The 21,284-nt window shown below is 34.7% G+C and overlaps 1 protein-coding gene across 6 annotated transcripts in view; it reads right to left on the reverse strand.

Annotated features, from left to right (window-relative positions):
• Positions 1 to 21,284, reverse strand: part of VPS13A (vacuolar protein sorting 13 homolog A) — a 349,000-nt gene that overhangs the window by 151,813 nt on the left and 175,903 nt on the right. For all 6 annotated transcript variants that reach the window (XM_074196703.1, XM_074196708.1, XM_074196704.1 and 3 more), the window contains 3 exons: positions 7,198 to 7,342; positions 5,084 to 5,211; positions 3,988 to 4,157 (listed from right to left, as the gene is read on the reverse strand). In XM_074196703.1, coding sequence (XP_074052804.1) covers positions 3,988 to 4,157; positions 5,084 to 5,211; positions 7,198 to 7,342 — 443 coding nt within the window. The remainder of the gene's footprint in view (positions 1 to 3,987; positions 4,158 to 5,083; positions 5,212 to 7,197; positions 7,343 to 21,284) is intronic.

The raw sequence follows: 21,284 nt of genomic DNA on the forward strand, positions 1-21,284 counted from the left end.
CCCTTTTCTAATTTTTAAGGAGGTTTTTCTTCACAGAGATTTTATATATCTTTTTCTAGTTTGCCAGTTCTACTTTTTGAAGGATGTCTTTTTTTCAGTGATTTGTCTATGCCTCTTAAAACACTAGGACAACTTTTTTAGGTGTTTGTTTTGTTTTCATATATCTTTTACTAAGCTATGAATTTTTCGTTTCATAATTTTCCTCCTTTATTCTTGTTTTTCCTCCACTTTTTCCTCTATCACTCTTAGCTCTTCTTTAACTCTTGCAGGAATTTTTTTTTTTTAGCTTTTTGCAAGGCAAATGGGGTTAAGTGGCTGGCCCAAGGCCACACAGCTAGGTAATTATTAAAGTGTCTGAGGCCAAATTTGAACTCAGGCACTTCCGACTCCAGGGTTGATGCTCTATCCGCTGCTCCACCTAGTCACCCCTCTTCCAGGAATTGTTGGGCTTTGGTCCAAACAGCATTTTCTTTGAGATTCTGGTTATGTATTTTCCCATTATTGGCTTCTTCTAAGGTTACGTCTTGGTCTTTCTTGCTACCATAATAGCTTTTTATGGACAAATTTTGTTTTTAGTCTATTTCTTGACTTTGTGTTTTGTGTTCAGTTTGGACTCTGCTCACCTTGGGATGGGGAATTACTGATTTAACCTTCAGGCTTTTTTTGTGCCACTGTTTTCAGTTAGTTTTGAGGATCTGCAAGTTGTTGGTGCTTACATGATGGTGTGATCTTTGGAGAGGGATAGTCCCTATTTCCCTGGTCTTTGTTCTGGTTTTTATTCAGAAAGAGTCCCTGGTCTTCTTCAGTGTCTCATCTCCTCTTTGCTTCTGAGATATGACCAGGGCTCTTGTCCTCTCGCAACTGACCACTAGTGCTCCTCTCCAGCCTAGAACAGCATTCTGCAATTGTGTATGAGCAATAAGAATTATCACTAAGTGCCAACTCTAACACAGTTAGAGTTTTAATACCGGGTACCTTCTAGTATCTACTCGTACCCCCCCCACCCCCTGCCTCTGAGTTGAGAGCTGTTAAAGTTGCTGCTGCTGCTACTGATTACAAACCTCCACCTTGCTGTCACAGACTTTTCCTGCTAATCTCTTAAGCTTTCTTGGGATAGAAAAATGTTGAAGGCAAAGCCAACCTTACTTAAAGATTCTCTTTCTATCAGTGCTTGTTTAACTGTCTTTGCCTGAATACTTAAGCCATATCCAGGTATTTCTACTCTTGGTCCGTTATATTGAAACATTGTCTCTGATCACAGGAAAAACATTCCAAAGCAAAAATTTCCTCTACTGTATAACTCAACAGATACATAATTCATTTTTTTATTTAATGCATATATTATGCCAAGGACCTGAGTCAGCCTTCCTGGGTTATTGAGGCCAGGTAGTAACCCTACCTAATGTCTACTACTTTCAATAGGGGAAAAAAAATAGTAAATGAGGAAAATAATTAAGTGAGGAATAAAGGCAGAGATGGACATGGTGCATAGTAGGAGAGTAACAAGTCTTATAATTTTTTCTCCCTGAGGGGATCAGATGATAGGGTCTTCTTTAAGAAGAGTAGAAAACTAAGAGCTGGACATAGCTTCAGAACCACATTGTGGGACACAATAATAAAGAATCAAGACTCTAAGTATGTAAAGAACAAAAAGCAATCTATCTCAGTATATTTAAAGGACAAAGAAGTATAGATATTCAAAATAAAAATGATAAATGCTTGTTCAACCTATTTTTCTATTTCATCTATTCATCAGTAATAAAAAATTTTAATGGTTTTTCATAGCCAATCTATAGTAATTTGAAGAATCATACAAGTTAAAGCCAAAATGGATTTAGCATAATTTTACTGCCTTTCCACTCCCTTGCCTAAATTTTTTTTCCCTATTTCTCTGTCTTCCTTTGATCTTTATTTTCCTTTACTCAGGTAATGCTGTGATTAAAAAAAATCAGTCTTTCTTACTCCAAGAATCCTCTTATGGTATTCTTATTGGATCCTTTTTCTATGAAGCTTCAATTTATTTCATCTTTTTGTTTCTATTCCTTTTTTAATGTTTTGAATTCTGTTCTTGAATGAAAGACATAAACCCTCAGTTATTCCTTATTTCTGAGGAAATATCCTTTGTGAGCAATAAATTTGAGCTCTTTTTTCCATTTTAGTCATTCCACTTGTAGAATTTATCTGATCCTCCCTTTCTGTGTGCATTCGTTCTAGCGGGTCTTTTTCCAACATTCTTCATTCTTAGAAATATCAATTATATAATTTGAGAGCATGAATCTTTTTTTGACCATTATTTTTATTCTCAGCCCTCAGCATACTGCCAGGATACAAAGCAGGTGTCATCACCAAATGTTTTATATTTTAGTCTTAAGAAAGTTGACCCTACCTGCTTAAAAACATGTTTGATTTCCCTCAACCTTTTTTCTTTTTTTTTTTTAGTTTTTGCAAGGCAATGGGGTTAAGTGGCTTGCCCAAGGCTGCACAGCTAGGTAATTATTAAGTGTCTGAGGATGGATGAATTCAGGTATTCCTGACTCCAAGGCCAGCTGTCTATCCACTGTACCACCTAGCCACCCCTTCCCTCAACCTTTGAAAAAACCTTAATTCTACCAAACTTCTCTCAAGCTATTATCCTATGCTTCTTCTCACTTTTATAGCTGAACTCCTAGGAAAAGGTATTCCCTCTTCTAGGTCATTTCCTCTTCCCATCTTTTCTTAATCTCATTAACTCCCTTGGGTTGAGACTATCTCTTCTAAGGTTTCCCAGAATGATTTAGTGCTGGTGTCCTCTGAAACTTGTGTCACATCTTCAACTGGATTTCCCATTGTCAACTCAAATTAGACATAGTCATTGCAAAACTAATTTTTCTTATTCAAGCTTCCCTTCCCTCCCAATGACAATATTCTAATATCACTTTCTAATATCACTATTTCTGTTAAAGATAGTAGTATCTTCCAGTCACCCTCAATTGCAATCCCAGTAACCCTTCATTCTCTTCCCTCCTTCCTCAGTAGATTCCAACTCCATGACAACTGTTCCATCTCTGCTCCATTCTGTTCTTGTAGATGTCACTTTACTTCAAGTCCTCGTTACCTGACACCTGGATCAATTCAATAGCTTCTGAGCTTATCTGGCTTCAGTTTCTTCCTCTTCCAAATCCTTATTCACACAGCTTTCAAACTGATATTCCAAAAAGGCAGATCCCACAATGGTCAAGATCTAGTGGCTTCCTCTGGTTTCTAAGATAACAGTAATACACCTTCATGAATGGGCTCTGGCTCAGATTTCAAAGATAATGAATTTGATAGCCCTTCACATATTTGGTGTATTCACAATGACCTTCCTGTTTTTTCATACCTTATACTTCATACCTTTCAGTTAGCTATCTCCTGTGACTAATATTCAACTTCTTTATCTCCATCCCAACATTCTTTCCAAGTTTCAACTCCTACCAAATGCTATCTTGTCTAAGATATCTTTTCCAATAATCTACAATGCTAGTACCTCCCCCCGGACAGATAACCTTCAGTATAATCCATATTTTACAAGCTGATTTACAAGTGACATTTTGATAAAAGTTTATATAATATTAACGGATTAAGTATACCTTATATATAAATACTATATATATATAGAATACTATCCATCCAAAAGACAGAATTGATAATGCCCAAATAAATATTGAAGCAAATATTTTTATATTTTAATGTATTTTTCTTGAAATTTCTCTTTTCCTGGGGGGAAGGGAGGCTGGTCATGTTTACTCTTACAACATTATTATTGTGGTAATGTTTTTCATGACTACAAATTTCTAACATATCAAATAACTTGCTTTCTGAATAAGAGGGATTGGGGTGGGAGAAAGCGAGAAAATTCGGAACTCAAGGTTTTAAAAGTGAATGTCAAAACTTGTTTTTGCATGTAACTGTGAAAAAAACAAACAAAACCAAAAACATGTTAACTCAGAAAATTATCACTGTACATACTGTGGAGTTGCCTTCTGGATATGACTCTGTTTATCTTCTAATATACAGTGTTTCAAGGAGAATGAACAAAATACTGAATCATCTGTAAACACTTTCCCAACACCTAAAATTTGTTCCAATTTGAACTCTGCAAGTTTCAAAAGGGGATCCCGAACATCTACAAAGGAAGTCTATTTGGAAAAGAAATAAACACAAATATTAACTTGTTCCCCAACCCCCCCCCAAAAAAACACAAAACCCTGTAACAAAAAGTAAGAGCTCAATATGTGTGTGTGTGTGTGTATACATATATATATATATATATATATATATATATATATATATATATATATATATATGTTTGTTGAAATGAATGGGAAAAAACCCTCAAAATTATATACACACACACACCCCACTGATTTTCTGTAATTTAAAGCACGAAAACATTAATATTAGAGCATTAGAAATTTTTGCCTACTAATAAGGGGAGCAATTAATTTAATTCAATTCAACAAAAAATTTTAATAAAAATATGCTATGTGCAAGGCACTGTACTAGGCACTTAAGATCCAGAAATGATAAAAAAAAAAAAAAAAAGGTTCCTATCTTAAATGTACTTGTTGTCTTTTGTTTTCCCCTGGTACGTTCCATCCACACCTAGGTTTCCATGGGCCCATAAATATTCCTCCTTTATTTCTTCATCCCATTCATTTAACTTTGGTCTCCTTCAGTGCTGAACTTATTGAAAAGTTTTTAATGAAAATGATTGAAACTTCTCTAATGACCACCCAATCATCTATTATAAGAACCCTTTTTTCAGTCATCCTCCTTACCTTTGTTTTTATTGACACAATTGACCACCCCCTTTTCCTAAGCTTTACAATACTGTGTTTCTAAATTTAACTGCTCTTTCCAACTCCATTGATTTCTCATCTATCTCCTAATACTAACAAAGGATTCAACCAAAGATCTGTTCTTATTTTCCTTTCTCTTTTCTATGTTTTCTATCTTAGGAATTTCCTAAATGCATACATTTTTTCATAACTGGTCTAAAATTTGATATAAAAACTGTTATTGAAAGATAACATTGATACTTCTACCTTCTCCCATTACTTACAATTTTAGAATTTGGGCCATACAAAGTTAAAGTCACATAATTAGTTTTGAAATTGAGGCTTAATGTAGTTTTAACACAGGGTACATGGGAATGCATTTCCACCACAGCGGCTGTCACTACAGTTGTTCCTTAGAGAAATTGGAGGCATTGAAAAACATGAGAAAAAAAACAGAAAAACATTTTTTTAAAAGCTCTAGCACTGATAATGACTTAAGCAGATAAAAATGTGTAATATATGATAAAACTTCATCAAAGACACCAGAGACAATGGTGAGAAAAAAGATTTGATTCTAATAACACTTGCTATTTCATGTTTTTATTATAACATGCAACAAAAGGAATGTCAGCTAGAAAATTTTCTGTTTCTCTACATGCATAAATATATATACATGCATACATATATATATATACACATACAAATATACAAATATAATTTGTCATCAATATAGTGGACAAAGAATTTTTGCTAAATAAATCAAACCTTAAAATAAAAGCATATAGTAATCCACACTTGTCTCTACAACAAAAGCCTATTTTTTAAAAGTCATCTAGCAAGGCAGCCAAACAACCTATATTCAAGGGTTGTCTGACACATTCTATTTTTATTATCCAAAGCATGTCACTTCAGGGAACTCCCTTTAGAAGACAGAATAGTAGGGAAAAAATTATTCTTCCAATTAAGATGCTTATATAGTCTACACATTTTTTTTATTTACCTTTTTCATTGTTAAACCTTACTTTATAGCAGAGTCAATTGAGGATCTGAGATACTGACTTGCCCAAGGTCAAAGGTACTAAGTAGAAAGGTCAGAATTTTACCTGGGTCCTTTGATTTTAGATGAAGTATACTTTCAACTGCTCTACCACTTTAAATTAAACACAAAAATCATATATCATTCTACTAAGAAAAAACTATATAACAAATACTTTTTTTACAAATTTTCCCTTTTCTTCTGTTTTGATCTTTAAAATTCAGAGAATTTTCTATCAAATCTTGGAGTTAAAAGGAAATCAATGGAGCTTATTGAGAGAGAGAGATATAGTCAAACCTGTGCTTCAGGAAGATTACTTTGACAGTTGAATGGAGGATGGACTGAGGGGGAAAAGACTTGAGGGAAAGCGACCAACCCAAAGGTTATTACAATAGTCCATATAGGAAGTGATGAAGACCCATACAAGGAAAATGGAAATGAGTCAGAAGAGAGAAGGGAGAACACAAGAGAGAGATGCAATAACTGTAAAACCAATAAGCATCAGCACCAGATTAGATATGGGAACTGAAGAAGAATTAGGAGTTAAGGTCAATTTTGACACTTTAAAAGGTTATGAATATGTGAGACTAGGGTGGGGGTGGAAAGGAGATGATGGTGCTTCTGATACCGATAGGGAAGTTTGATAGAGAAGAGAGTTTGGAAGGAAAAGTATGTATGAATTCAGTGTTTTAGATATGTTAAGTTTAAGATGCCTACCGGACATCCAGTTTCCGGTGTGCAATAGAACAGCTGGAGATGTGAGACTGAAAGTCAGGTGAGAGTGTATAAATAGATTTGAGAATCATCATAGAAGGGAAAAGAAGTAAAAAGTAACAAGAAATAAAGAATTCTGTCAGCACTTGGTTTTCCTTTATAATAATAAAATGGCAATGCAATATTTATACCAGATAGTCCTGGGCAGATGTGCATATATTAATAAACATTTTTGTTCATTATTTTCTCAAAACTAATAAATACTAACAACTATATGATTTCTTTTCAATTTTCTTTTAAGGACAAAAACAGTTTATTCAAGTATCGTAATTAGTAGAAGTTAAAGGAGAGAAAAATTAGCAGCAGCAGTAGCAACAGCTTCCACTATGAGAGACTAAGCAGTAAGGAAAGGTAAAGGAGCTTAAGAGATTATCTGGGGGAATCCCATTTCCCCAAATTGATTGGTCTCCCAAGGGAAGCCAAATCATAAGGTAATAAGCAGTAAGAAAGGGTATATGAATCTCAAAAAAAAAAAAAAGGGTATATGTAGGGGCAAGAGAGTTTACTGGGTGACAACCCTCCCCAAGAGTAGGCTAGTATTCCAAAGGAAGACAAGTGTGTACTATTTCTTAAAGTTAAAAAACATACCTCCAGTCGAGCGATGAGATGTTGGTTCACTAGCAATATTAGAAGACTCTTCTTTGACTGAAGTTATTAAATTAGTATTCTCAATCCATATATTTTCATACAACATTTTAAATATTATGACCAAATCTTCTTGACTTACAATAAGCTGTCCAAAGTAAGTAAAAAATGAAAAATTAGCATTTTGACACATCAATATTAAATTATCATCCTTAGAAACTATCATCCTATTGTCTTTGAATCTGATTTTGAAAATTAATTAATATATACTGACTACACATCTACTTTTCCAAATGGTCACATGACCCTCACTAAATTTTTAACCCAAGATAAAATTTCCACAAATATGTCTTAATGTTACAAAAATTAAATGTTTGAACATATATAAAACTAAAAGCTATTTTAAATTGTATTTTTGTAAACTCAATGCCAGTTTATGATTTTAAAGCCTTCATTCACTAAAATTCTATTCTTAAAAAATTTTTATAGAATACAGAATAATGTAAATTAATTAATTATGGTTCCTTAGAATAAAATGTGGGGTTCTATGGGCTGATACATGATTAATCAATAATTAAAAAAATGAATAATTAAAACAGTGAATTAGAATCTAGTTTGCATTAATGAAATTATATAATATATAAATTTTATATTAATAGAACAATTCAGCATTGTACTAATAGTTAAAGTTCTAATCTAATGTTCTTGAATCAAGCAAAAATGAAACTGGAATATCAAGTAAATGAAAGGTTTAAGTTTATGGTGTGGGAGAAAGAAAACAGCTTTCAATTTGCAGAAAACAAGATTCAAATTCTAGCTGACATTTAATAATTATGTATTTTTAAACAATTTCTCTAACTACCCTAGGTCTCCAATTCCTCATCTGAGCATTGAGAATATTGGTAGCAATAATAACATACCACACTGTTGAGAGTAAAACCCTTTGAAAAGCTCTAAGTGTTATCAATAAGTGAGCAACTAGGTGATTTGATTGGATAGAAAGACTCATCTGAATTTAAATCAGGCCTCAGAAACTTAGTAGCTGTGTTTAAGTCACTTAAACCCATTTACCTCCATTCCTCATCTGTAAAATGAGCTGGAGAGGGAAACAGCAACCCACTCAGTATCTATGCCAAGAAAACTAAAACTGGGATTATAAAGAAGAGTTGGACATGAATAAAAAACAATTAAAGTGTTCTGCATAACAAAAGTGTCATATAAGGAGATCAGGATCCTCTAGCAGTGAAAGTTTCTAGCAAGAGTCAAGCAAAAGGAAGAAAAGTAAAAAAAAAAAAAAAAGCCTTATCTTCAGAAGCTTAGAACAGCAGTAAATGGGCTCATTAGAGATCCTATAATCTACTTTAAGTGCTGAGTGCCTTACAAACTATGAGTCTAGTGAAACTGGGACCCTGGGTGCACTAATGAATAAGGGTGTTTGTGTGTGTGTGTGTGTGTGTGTGTGTGTGTGTGTGTGTTCATGAAATCAGTGCAGTTACAGGAACCTTCTAAATTATAAGGTCTCTGAAATTTCTGAAAAATCAGAGGATTGGAAAGATATGATCTCTATATGTCCCCTTTCAAATCTAAAATTTAAAAACCAATGATCTAAATCTCAAAGTTACTGTCCTGATGTACCCACTTCCTTGATCTCATATTATACACATTAATACATGTAATAAATACAGTGTTTTGGCAATATCTAACTACACAAACATATATATTGTTTAAAGAACTCACAGGAAATATATTTATAAATGATATTAAGATTTATAAATATCACTATCTCTCCCTAACTCGTGTCTCCCCTTTTAAACTTTCTTCTTTAAACACACACACACACACACACACACACACACACACACACAAACACACAAACACAGACAAACACAAAATGCAGTCAGATGAAAATTTTTAGGTTTTCTTTTATGCTCAATAAAAAATTTGATTACTCAAAAACAATCATCAAAATCAATTATTTGGATTTCGTTTTTCTTGTGGAATGTGAATTGGTAGTGTGACTAGAGTCATCAATAAATTAATATGTTTTAGTGACTTAAATTTTTTTTATTTTATTCTCAATTATATAACAAAATTTTAACATTCTTTTTTAAGTTTTGAGTTCCAAGTTCTCTCTCTTCCCTATTCCAGCTCAATGGAAAGGCAAACAATTAGATAGAGGTTATTCATCTGCTGTTGGTGAAAACAGATTTCCAAATCAGTCATGTTGTAAAAGAAAACAAAGAACAAAAAAATAAAAAAAAATAAAAAACCTCAAAAAGCACAAAAACAAAAATATTTTTAAAAATTAAAAAGACAAATTGGCTTTGAAGGGTATTCAGACTTTATAAGTTCTTTAATGGTATTTTACATCATAAATCATTGGATCACAATAATGCTGAAAACAGCTAAATCATTCACAGCTAATCATCATATAATATTGTTACTATGTAGTCCTGGTTTTGATTTCTTAATGTTACATCAGTTCATATAAGTCTTTCCAGGTTTTTCCTGGAAGTATCCTGCTCAAATCTTTTTTTTTTAATTTTGAATTTATTTATTTTTGAATTTTACAATTTTTCCCTATTCTTGCTTCCCTCGCCCCGCCCCTAACAGAAGGTAGTCTGTTAGGCTTTACATTGTTTCCATGCTATACACTGTCCCAAGTTGAATGTGTTGTGAGACAAATCATATCCTTAAGGGAAAAAAAATAAAATATAAGAGATAGCAAAATAACATAAGATTACAATTTTATTTTAATTAAAAGTAAATTCATTCTCTGGATACAGACGTATTCTCCATTGCAAATAACCCATGGTAGTTGCAGTGATGGAATGAGCAAGTCCATTAAGGTTGATCATCAACCACATGTTGCTGATATGATGTTCAATGGTCTTCTAGTTCTACTTATGTCAGTCAGTATCAGTTCATGCAAATCCCTCCAAGCTTCTCTGAATTCTCATCCCTCCTGGTTTCTAATACAATAGTGTTCCATAATGTACATAGACCATAATTTGTTCAGCAATTCCCCAACTGAAGGACATTCACTCAATTTCCAATTCTTTGCCACCACAGAGCTGCTATGAATATTTTTGAACAAGTGATGTTTATATACTTTTTTCTTGAACTCTTCAGAGTATAGACCCAGTAGTGGTATTGCTGGATCAAAGGGTATGCACATTTTTATTACCTTTTGGATATAATTACAAATGGATCTCCAGAAAGGTTGGAATGAGTTCATTGGAATGAGTTCATAGCTCCAACAACAATGTATTAGTGTCCCAGATTTCCCACATCGCTTCCAACAATGATCTTTGTCCTTTCTGTTCTATTGGCCAGTCTGAGAGGTGGTACCTCAGAGATGCTTTAATTTGCATTTCTCTAATAAGTAATGATTTAGAGAAATTTTTCATATGACTATGTATCACTTGGATTTCCCTATCTGTAATTTGCTTTTGCATATCCTTTGACCATTTGTCAATTGGGGAATGGCTTTTTTTTTTTGGTTATAAATTTGACTCAGTTCCCTATATATTTTAGAAATGAGTCCATGGTCAGAAATACTAGTTGTAAAAATTGTTTCCCAATTTATTAATTTTTTATCTTGATTACAGTGGTTCTGTCCATGCATAACATTTTTAATTTAATCAAAATACTCTAGTTTGTTTTTAATCATGTTCTCCAACTCTTACTTGGTCATAGACTGCTTCCTTTTCCATAGATCTAACAGGTAAACTATTCCTTGATATCCTAGTTCGCTCATAATATTTTCTTTTATGTCTAAATCCAATATCCATTTCAATCTTCTCTTGGTACAGAGTTGTGAGGTGTTGGTCTAATCCAAGTTTTTGCCATACTAACTTCCCATTTTCCCAAAGGTTTTTTATCGAAGAGAGTTTTTATCCCCAAAACTGAACTCTATGGGTTTATCAAACAGCAGATTACTATAATTATTTCTTGCTATTGTACCCAGTCTATTCCACTGATCCACTACTCTTATTTCTTAGCCAATACCAGACAGTTTTGATGACCGATTCTTTATAATTTTTGATCTGGTAGGACTAAACCACCTTCTTTTGTACTTTTTTTTCCATTAAATCCCTGGAAATTCTTGACTTTTTATTTCTCCATAAGAATTTTCTTACAAATTTTTGTAACTCATTAAATTTTTGGAATTTTGATTGTTAACTTGCTGTAATCATTTTGCTAAGATTATATTTAAGACTTTTGCATTCTATATTTTGCATCTATATCTATATAGATAGATCTATAATTTTCTTTCTCTGTTATAATTCTTCCTGGTTTAGTTATCAGCACCATATTACTGTCATAGAAAGAGTTAGGCAGAGTTTCATCTACACCTATTTTTCCAAAGAGTTTATATAGAAGTGGAACCAATTGTTCCTTAAATGTTAGACAGAATTCACTTGTGAATCCATCTGGCCCTGGAGATTTTTTCTTAGGGAGTTCAATGGCTTGTTGAATTTCTTTTTCTGAAATAGGACAATTTAGGTATTTAATTTCCTTTTCATTTAACCTAGGCAACTTATATTTTTGTAAATATTCATCCATTTCACTTAGATTGCCAATTTTTTTAGCATATGGTTGGGCAAAATAATTCTGAATTATTACTTTAATATCTTCCTCATTGGCGATGACTTCATCATTTTCATTTATGATACTAGCAATTTGGTTTTCTTCTTTTTTTAATCAACTTAACCAGGGTTATCATTTTAATTTTTTCACAAAACCAACTCTTGGTTTTATTCATTAGTTCAATAGTTTTCTTGCTTTCGATTTTATTAATTTCTCCTTTAATTTTTAGAATTTCTAATTTGGTATTTAATTGGTAGTTTTCAATTAATTCTTTCTTTCATTTTTTAATTGCATATTTAGTACATTGATTTCCTCTTTCTCTTATTCATGTTAGCATTTACACATATAAATGTCCCCTGACAACTGCCTTGGCTGCAACTGCGAAGGATGAAATCATTAATTCTTTCTATAATTTGTTTCATTATAGAGGTTATTATATGAGGTTATTTCATTTCCAATTAGTTTTAGGTCTTTCTCTCCCTGTCCCAATATTACATGAGATTTTTATTGCATTATGATCTGAGAAAGATGTATTCACTATTTCAGCATCTGATTATTAGGTTTTTATGCCCTAGAACATGGTCAATTTTTGCGTAAAGTGCCACATATTGCAGGAAAAAAAAAAGTATATTCCTTTCTATTCCCATTCAATTTTCTCCAAAGGTCTATCATGGCTAGGTTTTTTTTTTTTTAACAATCTATCTCCTTAAATTCCTTCTTGTTTATTTTATAGTTAGATTTATCTAAATTTGAGAGAGGGAGGTTGAGGTATTCCACCAGTAGAGTTTTGCTGTCTATGTCTCCTTGCAATTCATTCAGTTTTTTTTTCTAAATATTTGCATGCTACACCACTTGGTGCATACATATTTAGTATTGAAAACACTTCATTGTCCATGGTACCTGTTAGGAAGATAGTTTCCTTCCTTATCTCTTTTAATGCTATCTATTTTGCAGCTGCTTTCTCTGAGATAAGGATTGCTCCTCCTGTTTTTTTCACTTCAGCTAAAGCAAAATATATTTTGCTCAAACCTTTTACCTTTATTTTCTATGTCTTTCTCTGCTCCAAATGAGTTTCTTATAAGCAGCATATTGTAGGATTCTGGTTTATAATCCACTCTATATTAGCTTATGTTTTATGGGAGAGTTCATCTCATTCACATTTAATGTTATAATTACTAACTCTTTATTTCCCTCCATGCTATCTTACCTCTGTTGGAATTTTTCCCTTTTTTCACTTTATCCATATTCTCCAGTATTTTTTTCTGAATATCACTACCTTCAGTTTGCCCCCTTGTACCCAACCCCCCCCCATTTTTTCCCCTTTCCCTTCCTTCTGTTAGTTCCTCTTTTCCTCCCCCCCTTCCTCCTTTCCCCTTTTAATACTTGAAAGGTAAGGTAAGTTTCTTAACTGAATTTTGTGCATGTTAACTTTAAACCACATCTGATGAGAGTAACAATCAGGTGGTTCTTACCTCCTCCCTTCTTCACCTCTATGGCAACAGGTCCTTTGTACCTCTTTATGTAATGTGATTTACCCAATTCAATCTCTTCCATTGTCCCATCTCTTTACTGTCCCCCCTTTTTGGGAAGTATTGTTTTTAAATAATTCTGAGTCACAGAAAAGTCATGAATGTCCATTATTTCTGGCTAAGTATATTCTTTCCAACAGAGTTACAATTCTTAAGAGCTATGAGAGTCTTTCTCCCAGGTGAGGATATAGTCAGTGTTATATTATTGGACAGCAGTTTTTTTTTCTTTACCGCCCCCTTTTTTTTCCTTTTTCATGTGTCTATTCAGTCTCCTGTTTGAAGTCCAAATTTCCTATTTAGCTCTGGTATTTACATCAGGAAAAGTTGGAAGTCTCCTAGTTCATTAAATATCCATCTTTTCCCCTGGAAGAGAAGGCTCAGTTTTGCTGTATAGTGAATTGTTGGCTGCATTGCAAACTCCCTTGTTCTTTGGAATATCTCGTTCCAGGCCCTTAGATCCCTTAATGTTGATGCATCCAGGTCCTGCATAATCCTTACTGTGGCTCCTTGGTATCTAAATTGTTTCTTTGTGGTTGCTTGCCAGATTTTCCCTTTTATCTGACAGTTCTGGAATTTGGCCACAATATTCCTTGGTGTTTTCATTTTAGGATCCCTTTCTGGAGCAGATCAATGCATTCTTTCAATAAGTATTTTGCCCTCTGGAGCCATAATGTCAGGGAAATTTTCGACCACTAAATCCTGGAATATTAAGTCCACGCTTTTTTCTCTTTAATATTTTCAAGGAGCCCAATGATTCTTGTTTTCTCTCCTATATCTATTCTTCAGATCAATGGCTTTGCTGATGAGGTATTTTACATTTTCTTCTATTTTTTCTATTTTTTGGTTTTGTTTAACAGATCCTTTTTGTCTCATGAAGTCATTAGTTTCCATAGACTCCATTCTTTTTTTTTTTAAGGTTTTTGCAAGGCAAATGGGGTTAAGTGGCTTGCCCAAGGCCACACAGCTGGGTAATTATTAAATGTCTGAGATCGGATTTGAACCCAGGTCCTCCTGACTCCAGGCCTGGTGTTTTATCTACTGCACCACCTAGCCACCTCTCCATTCCTTTTTAAAATTAGAATTTTCTTCACTTACCTTTTGCAACTTCTTTTCCTATTAGTCAATTCTATTTTGGAAGGAGTTTTCCATTTGTCCAATTGAAGTTTTGAGAGATTTTCTTTTTGCATTTATCCAACTGTATTTTCCAAGGATTTGTTTTCTTGTTGCAATGTTTTAATCTTCTCTTGAGTTTCTTTTCCCAAATTTTCAAATTGATTTTTAAACTCCTTTCTAATTTCTTCAAGGAAGTCTTTCTGGGTTAGAAACCAAATCATATTCTACTCAGAAGTTCTAGATCTCTCTGAGTTAGGGTCTTTACCTTCTAGGTAGTTGTATATGAACCCCCCTTCTGCTGGCCTTTCTTAATTTTCCTAAGATCTTGTCAATAGGGAGGGGCTGGTTGACAGTGGTTTGGTGTTGAGATCCCTAAAGGCTATTGCTCACTCCAGCCAGTAGGGTTGCTTTCTTTGGAGTGTCTGTGACTTTGATTTGCAGCTCTCTCCCTCAGCCTGGGAGGGGGTGGGTGGTGCTGCTAGATACTTTTATCCTTGAACAATGTAGGCTGCACCACCCCTAAGCCTGGGGGAAGGTGGGCTGTTACAGTGTTTGTTTTAGGAAGAGGTATAGAGTCTGTGTTTCTCCATTCTAGCTGAGCCCAGGGGATCAACATCAGTGCCACTCTCTGGGCCAGAACTCACCCTCCAGTCCTGTTGGTAGTGACCCAGACAGCTGCTCCCACAGCCAAAATCTCCACCACTAATCTTAGGTTAGTCTGGCTCTCATTCCACCCCCACTGGCTCTCTGCTCACTGACCCTGGCTTACCCATGATCCCCCAAAACAGACCTTGTTTGTAGATGTTCTTCTCCTAGTGTCAAAACTCAATCGAGTTTCTGTTAAGTTTGTTCCATATTATATATGAGGGAAGACCAGGAGACCCTAGCATAATGCCTGTCTTCTCTCTGACATCTTTGCTGGAAGTCTCATTATTTCTTATAGCACAATAGTATTCTAATGTAATCACATACCACAAGTTGTTGAGGGGATGGGCATGGCCTCAATTTCTGGGAATGGCCTCAATTTCCAATATTTTGCCATCTCAAAAAGAGCTATGTACAAATATTTTTGTAGAGGTTCCTTTGGGTTTTTTTTCCCTTTAAATCTCTTTAGAATACAGTCATAGAGGGGTGGCTAGGTGCCGAAGTGGATAAAGCACCGGCCCTGTAGTCAGGAGTACCTGGGTTCAAGTCCAGTCTCAGACACTTAGTAATTACCTAGCTGTGTGGCCTTGGGCAAGCCACTTAACCCCGTTTGCCTTGCAAAAAACCCTAAAAAAAAAAAAGAATAGTCATAGAGGTGTACTGTTGAATCAAAAGGCATGTTTTTATAAGTCCTTTGGGGAAAATTTCAAATTGCTCTGCAGAATGGTTGAATCAATTAACTCTAACAATGTGCTTTATTGTCTCAATTTTCCTACATATCCTCTATCATTTGTCATTTTCTGTTTCTGACATATTAGTCAATCTGAAAGGTGTGAGGTGGTACCTCAGAGTTATTTTAATTTCTACTTCTAGATCAATGGTAACTTAAAGCATTTTTTTCCAAAGGATTATTGATAGCAGCTTTGTCGTCTTCTGAAAATTGCCTGTTCATGTACTTTGACCCATTTAACAATGAGAGAAAAGACATATTTTTTTTTTGAATTTGACTCAGTTCTCTCTCTATGTATATATTTGAGAAATGAAGCCTTTTTGGAGAAACTTACCACAAAATCTTTTCTATAATTATTTCCCTCCCTCCTAATTGTTCTCCAAGTTTATTCTTCTCCCACTCTCTTTTCATCCTATTCCTCCTCAAAAGTATTCTGCTTCTGACAATCTTCTCTTCCTATCCACCTTCCTTTGGACCAGTCCCTACCCCCATTCATTCACCTCCTACTTCCCTGTAGGATAAGACAGATTTCCATACCTAACTGAATATATATATATATGTATATATATATATATACATATATATATATATATATATGCTATTCCTCCTTAGAGCCAAATTCAATGAGATTACTGTTCAAGTGTTGTATATCCCTACCCATCCATCTTCCCCTTTTCTGTAAAGTTCTTTCATGCCTCTTTTAAGTGCCAAAATTTATCCCTTTCTCACTCTCCCCTGGATTATAAAGGAAAGCTGAGAGAATTGATGGTTTCCAATTGTGGGGCTGGAGAAGATGTGAGGGTTCCCTTGAAGAGCAACAAAATAAAATTAGTTACTATCAGTCACTACTTAAATTAATTCAGTCTATTCAATGGAAGGTCAATGAAAAGGTCTATTCAATGAAACTGAAGCTATGGCCACCTAATAAAAAGGCAGGGCTCAACAGAGAAAGCCTTGATGCTAGGAAAGATTGAGCACAAAAGGAAAGGATGGAAGAGAGAGGGGCACAGTTTCATGAAAACAGTGAACATGAACTTGAATAGATTTTGAGAAAAAAGTAGCATGCTATGATCCCAGGGTCACAAAGTGTCAGACAAAATAGATGACTACACAACATCAACAACTCTCACTTCCCCATTCTCCCGATGGATCACTCTTTCTCAGTGTTTAGTTTTATTTATATATTACCCCATCACAAACTCATATTCATGCCCTCTATGTTTAAACTACTTCTAACATATCCTGAAATCATAAAGTTCTCAGGAGTTACAAGTATCATCTTCTGATGTAGGAATCTAAATGAATAATTTAACCTTATTAAATCCCTAAAGATTTTTCCTACCTGTTTATGTTTTTTTTCTTCTCTGGAGTCTTATATTTTAAAGTCAGATTTTTCTCTTGAGTTTTGATCTTTTCATCAGGAATAATTGAAGTCCCCACTTCCAATGACTGTATATTTTCCACTGATGGATTATATTCAATATTCCTATTTAGATAATTATTGATTATAACCCTAGCTTCTTTTACTTAAGAATATATTGCATATATATGGATCCTTTAATGTACTATAGAAGATGTTATTCCTGATTGTGGCTCCAAAAAACTTGAATTGCTTCTTTCTAGTTGCCTATAAGATTTTCACCTTAATCTGAGAATTCTGGAATTTGGCTATAATATTCCTGGGGGGTTAATTTAGGATTCTTGTTCAGGAGGCGAAGTATTCAATGAGAACAGCTTCAATTTCTATTTTACAATTTAATACTAGACTAAAAGAGCAGTTTTCTTGGATACTTTCTTGAAAGATGGTGCCTATACCCTTTTTTTTAAATCACAGTCTCAAGTAGTCTAATAATTCTTAAAATTATTGCTCTTTGGTCTGTTTTCCATATCAGTTGTTTTTCCAATGAGATATTTTCATGGTCTTTTTTTTTGAATCTTTGGATTTTATATTCTTATTTCTTAATGTCTCATGGAGTTATTAGCTTCCACTTGTCCCAATCAAATTTTTAAGGAATTATTTTCTGAGTTAATTTTTATCACCTTTTCCACTTGGCCTATTTTACTTTTAAAGAACTCTTTTCATCATTGATTTTATATCTTTTTTTGTCTTTTTCTATATCTTTTTCCATTTGGCCAATTCTGCTTTAGGTGTTATTTTCTTCTGCATTTTTTTGGGCTTCCTTATCAAATGGTTGTCTTTTCATTAATAATTTACTTGTAAAACTCCCACATCATACAATTTTTCCTCTTATTTGATTTAAAGATGCTTTGTTGCACTCTTCTAGAAATTCTTTATGCACCAATCAAGAAATTACATTTTTCAAAGAGTATTTGAATGTAGCAATTTTGACATTGACATCCTCATCTAAGTTTGTGTTTTGATTTTCTCTGTCAACACAGTTAACTATATGATCAGATTCATTTTTTTCCTTTCATTTTTCTGCTTCTTTTTTGACTTTCAGCTTTTTATAGTTAAAATTGGGCTCTATTAGTGAGAAGTAGGGGACACCTAGCATAAGGTTTTACACATTGCTTTGTATCCCAGAACAAGTTCTGGGTGCTTTTAAGCTTTCGATTCTTCCAAGATAGCATGTTCTGAGAGGTGTGCTCTCCAGGTCTAATTGACCATGAACACACTGCTTTGAGCTGGACCATGAGAAAGTGGGGGCCCTTGTTCACTTGCTCTAGTAGTCTAGCTCCACCATGCTTTGAAATTATGTCCTGGAACTACATATAAACAACTCAATAGAGTCCTGCACCAAAATCCAACGAAGGGTTCCCTGTACACTCCCTCTGACCAACTGTTTGGTCCCTCCCCATCTGAGTCTGGAAACCACTGCTTACAATTCAGTCAGGCACAAGACCTGCTGGAACCGGGCTGAGGCTTTGGTCTCTTCTGGCTAAGTACACACTAAATCCAATGCTTGCCAATCTTCTAAGTTGCCTGGGGCTGGAAAGATTTTTTACTGTGTCCTTTCAGTAATTTTTCAGTTCCAGAATTTATTTTTGAAGAATTATTTTTTAAAGTTGTAAGGAGAGAAATTTGGGAAAGCAGAAAAATACTTGCCTTTATTCCACCATCTTGGCTCTGCCTCTTCAAATGTAAATTTTAGTGTACATAAGTTTGTATAAAATTATATAAAATCTTATAATAATCAAATGCAGTTGGGGATGAAACCAAGATGGTGGAGAGAAGTCAGGGAACTGTCTGAGTTCTCTGCTTAAATCCAGTTTCTAAATGAATTTGGGGTGGGGTGGGGGAGGGAGAGACAGAGTGGAGCAATTTTCCTTTGGTTGTTTTTTTTTTTGCAAGGAAATGAGGTTAAGTGGTTTGCCCAAGGCCATAGTTAGGTAATTATTAACTGTCTGATACAGGATTTGAACTCAAGTACTCCTGAATCCAAGGCCAGTGCTCTATCCACTGTGCCAACTAGCCACCCAGCAATTTTCCAGCTAAAGCGTTTTGGAAGGTCTGTTCCATTTGGGTGGAGGAGGAGCAGAACCCAACACAGGTGGGTATAGGGAAGCCAGCAAGACATTGTTAGTTGCAGAGCAACTTAAGGCCCTCAATCTTAGCTTAGCAGGTAGCTCTGAGGCCTGTAGGCCCCATGCAAAAGGCCAACTGTAAGGCCCAGAACCTCCACCCAGTAAGGAGTACCCCAACTTGGGGAATAAGCCACAACTACCTGAGGCCCCAGCATGGAAAATCAGTGAACAGACATCTGGCCCCCAGCATAAACACTAGGATAGTGGCCCCTGGGCCCCTGACTTTGAAAAGTGAGCACATATTTTTTTAAAAAATAGTCCTAACACAGGGTGGCTAGGTGGCGCAGTGGATAAAGCATCAGCCCTGGAGTCAGGAGTAACTGGGTTCAAATCTGGTCTCAGAAACTTAATAATTACCTAGCTGTGTGGCCTTGGGCAAGCCACTTAACTCCATTTGCCTTGCAAAAACCTAAAAAAAAAAAATAGTCCTAACACTGAAAACTACTATAGTGACAGGAAGATCAAACAACAAACTCAAAAGAGCAAAACAATGATGAAATGCCTATATATGAAGCCTCAAAAAGGAATATGAATTAGTCTCAGACCAAAAAAGACCTTTGGAAGAACATAAGGAATCAAATAAGAAAATGGGAAAAAACTGGCAAATGAGTTGTGCAGGAGAATTATGAAAAATTAAAAATAGACTGAAGACAACAATTCCTAGAAACAGAATTGCAACAATGGGAATAAAAGAAACACTCCACTGAAAAAGGTCGTTTAAAAGTAGAACTGGCCAAATGGAAAAAGAGGTAAAAAAAGCTAACAGAAGAAAATAATTCCTTGAAAACTTAGAATTGGGCAAGTGGAAGAAAACGACTAGGAGACATCATGAATCAGACAAACAAAATCAGGAGAGGAAAATGTAAAGTATCTTACTGGAAAAACAACTGACCTTGAATGTAGATAATGGAGGGATAATCTGAAAATTACTGTGTTACTTGAAAGCCATAACCAAAAAAAAGAGCCAGAACATATCTTCCAAGAAATCATTAAAGAAAACTGATCTGATAACTTAGAACAAGATGGTAAAATAGTCATTGAAAGAATCCACTAATCACTTCCTGAAAGAGAAACCAAAATGGGGGAGGGGGGGGCTAGGTAGTGCAATGGATAGAACACCAGCCCTGGAGTCAGGAGTACCTGAGTTCGAATCTGGTCTCAGACACTTAATAATTACCTACCTGTGTGGCCTTGGGCAAGCCACTTAACCCCATTTGCCTTGCAAAAAAAAAAAAAAATCACAGGGAGATACCAAAATAAAAGCTCCAAGAAATGCTGGAGCCAATTTCATAATTTTTGATTGAAGGAGAAAAAATTGCAGGCAGCCAAAAAGAAAATATTCAAATTATAATATATCACAGACAGAACTACATAGGATTTAATACAACATTAAAGGATCAAAGGTCCTTGACTCTGATATTCAGGAAGGCAAAGGAGCTTAGATTACAATTAAGAATCAACTACCCAGCAAAACTAAATATACTTTTTTTTTTTTTTTTTTTTAGTTTTTGCAAGGCAATGGGGTCAAGTGCCCAAGGCCACACAGCTAGGTATTTATTAAGTGTCTGAGGCCAGATTTGAACTCAAGTACTCCTGACTCCAGCGCTGGGGCTCTAGCCACTGCACCATCTCCACCCCTAAACAAACACTTTCAAAAAGAAAAGATACACATTCAACAAAATAAGGGATTTTCAAACTTTACTGATGAAAATCCCAGAGCTGATTAGAATCTACAAGCACAAGACTCAAGAGATACATAAAAAATTAAAGAAAAGAGAAAAAAGTATGTTTTTAATAAGACAACATTCCTACAAAGGAACATGGTGCTCGTGACTCTTGAGAACTCTATCACTATTACCACAGTTAGAAAGCATATATGTAGACAGAAGATGTCAGTATAAGTAAATTTTGAAATGATATGTTTAAAAAAAAGA

The sequence above is a fragment of the Macrotis lagotis genome, chromosome 8 (assembly GCF_037893015.1).
Source record: "Macrotis lagotis isolate mMagLag1 chromosome 8, bilby.v1.9.chrom.fasta, whole genome shotgun sequence".
NCBI classification, from domain to species: domain Eukaryota; kingdom Metazoa; phylum Chordata; class Mammalia; order Peramelemorphia; family Peramelidae; genus Macrotis; species Macrotis lagotis.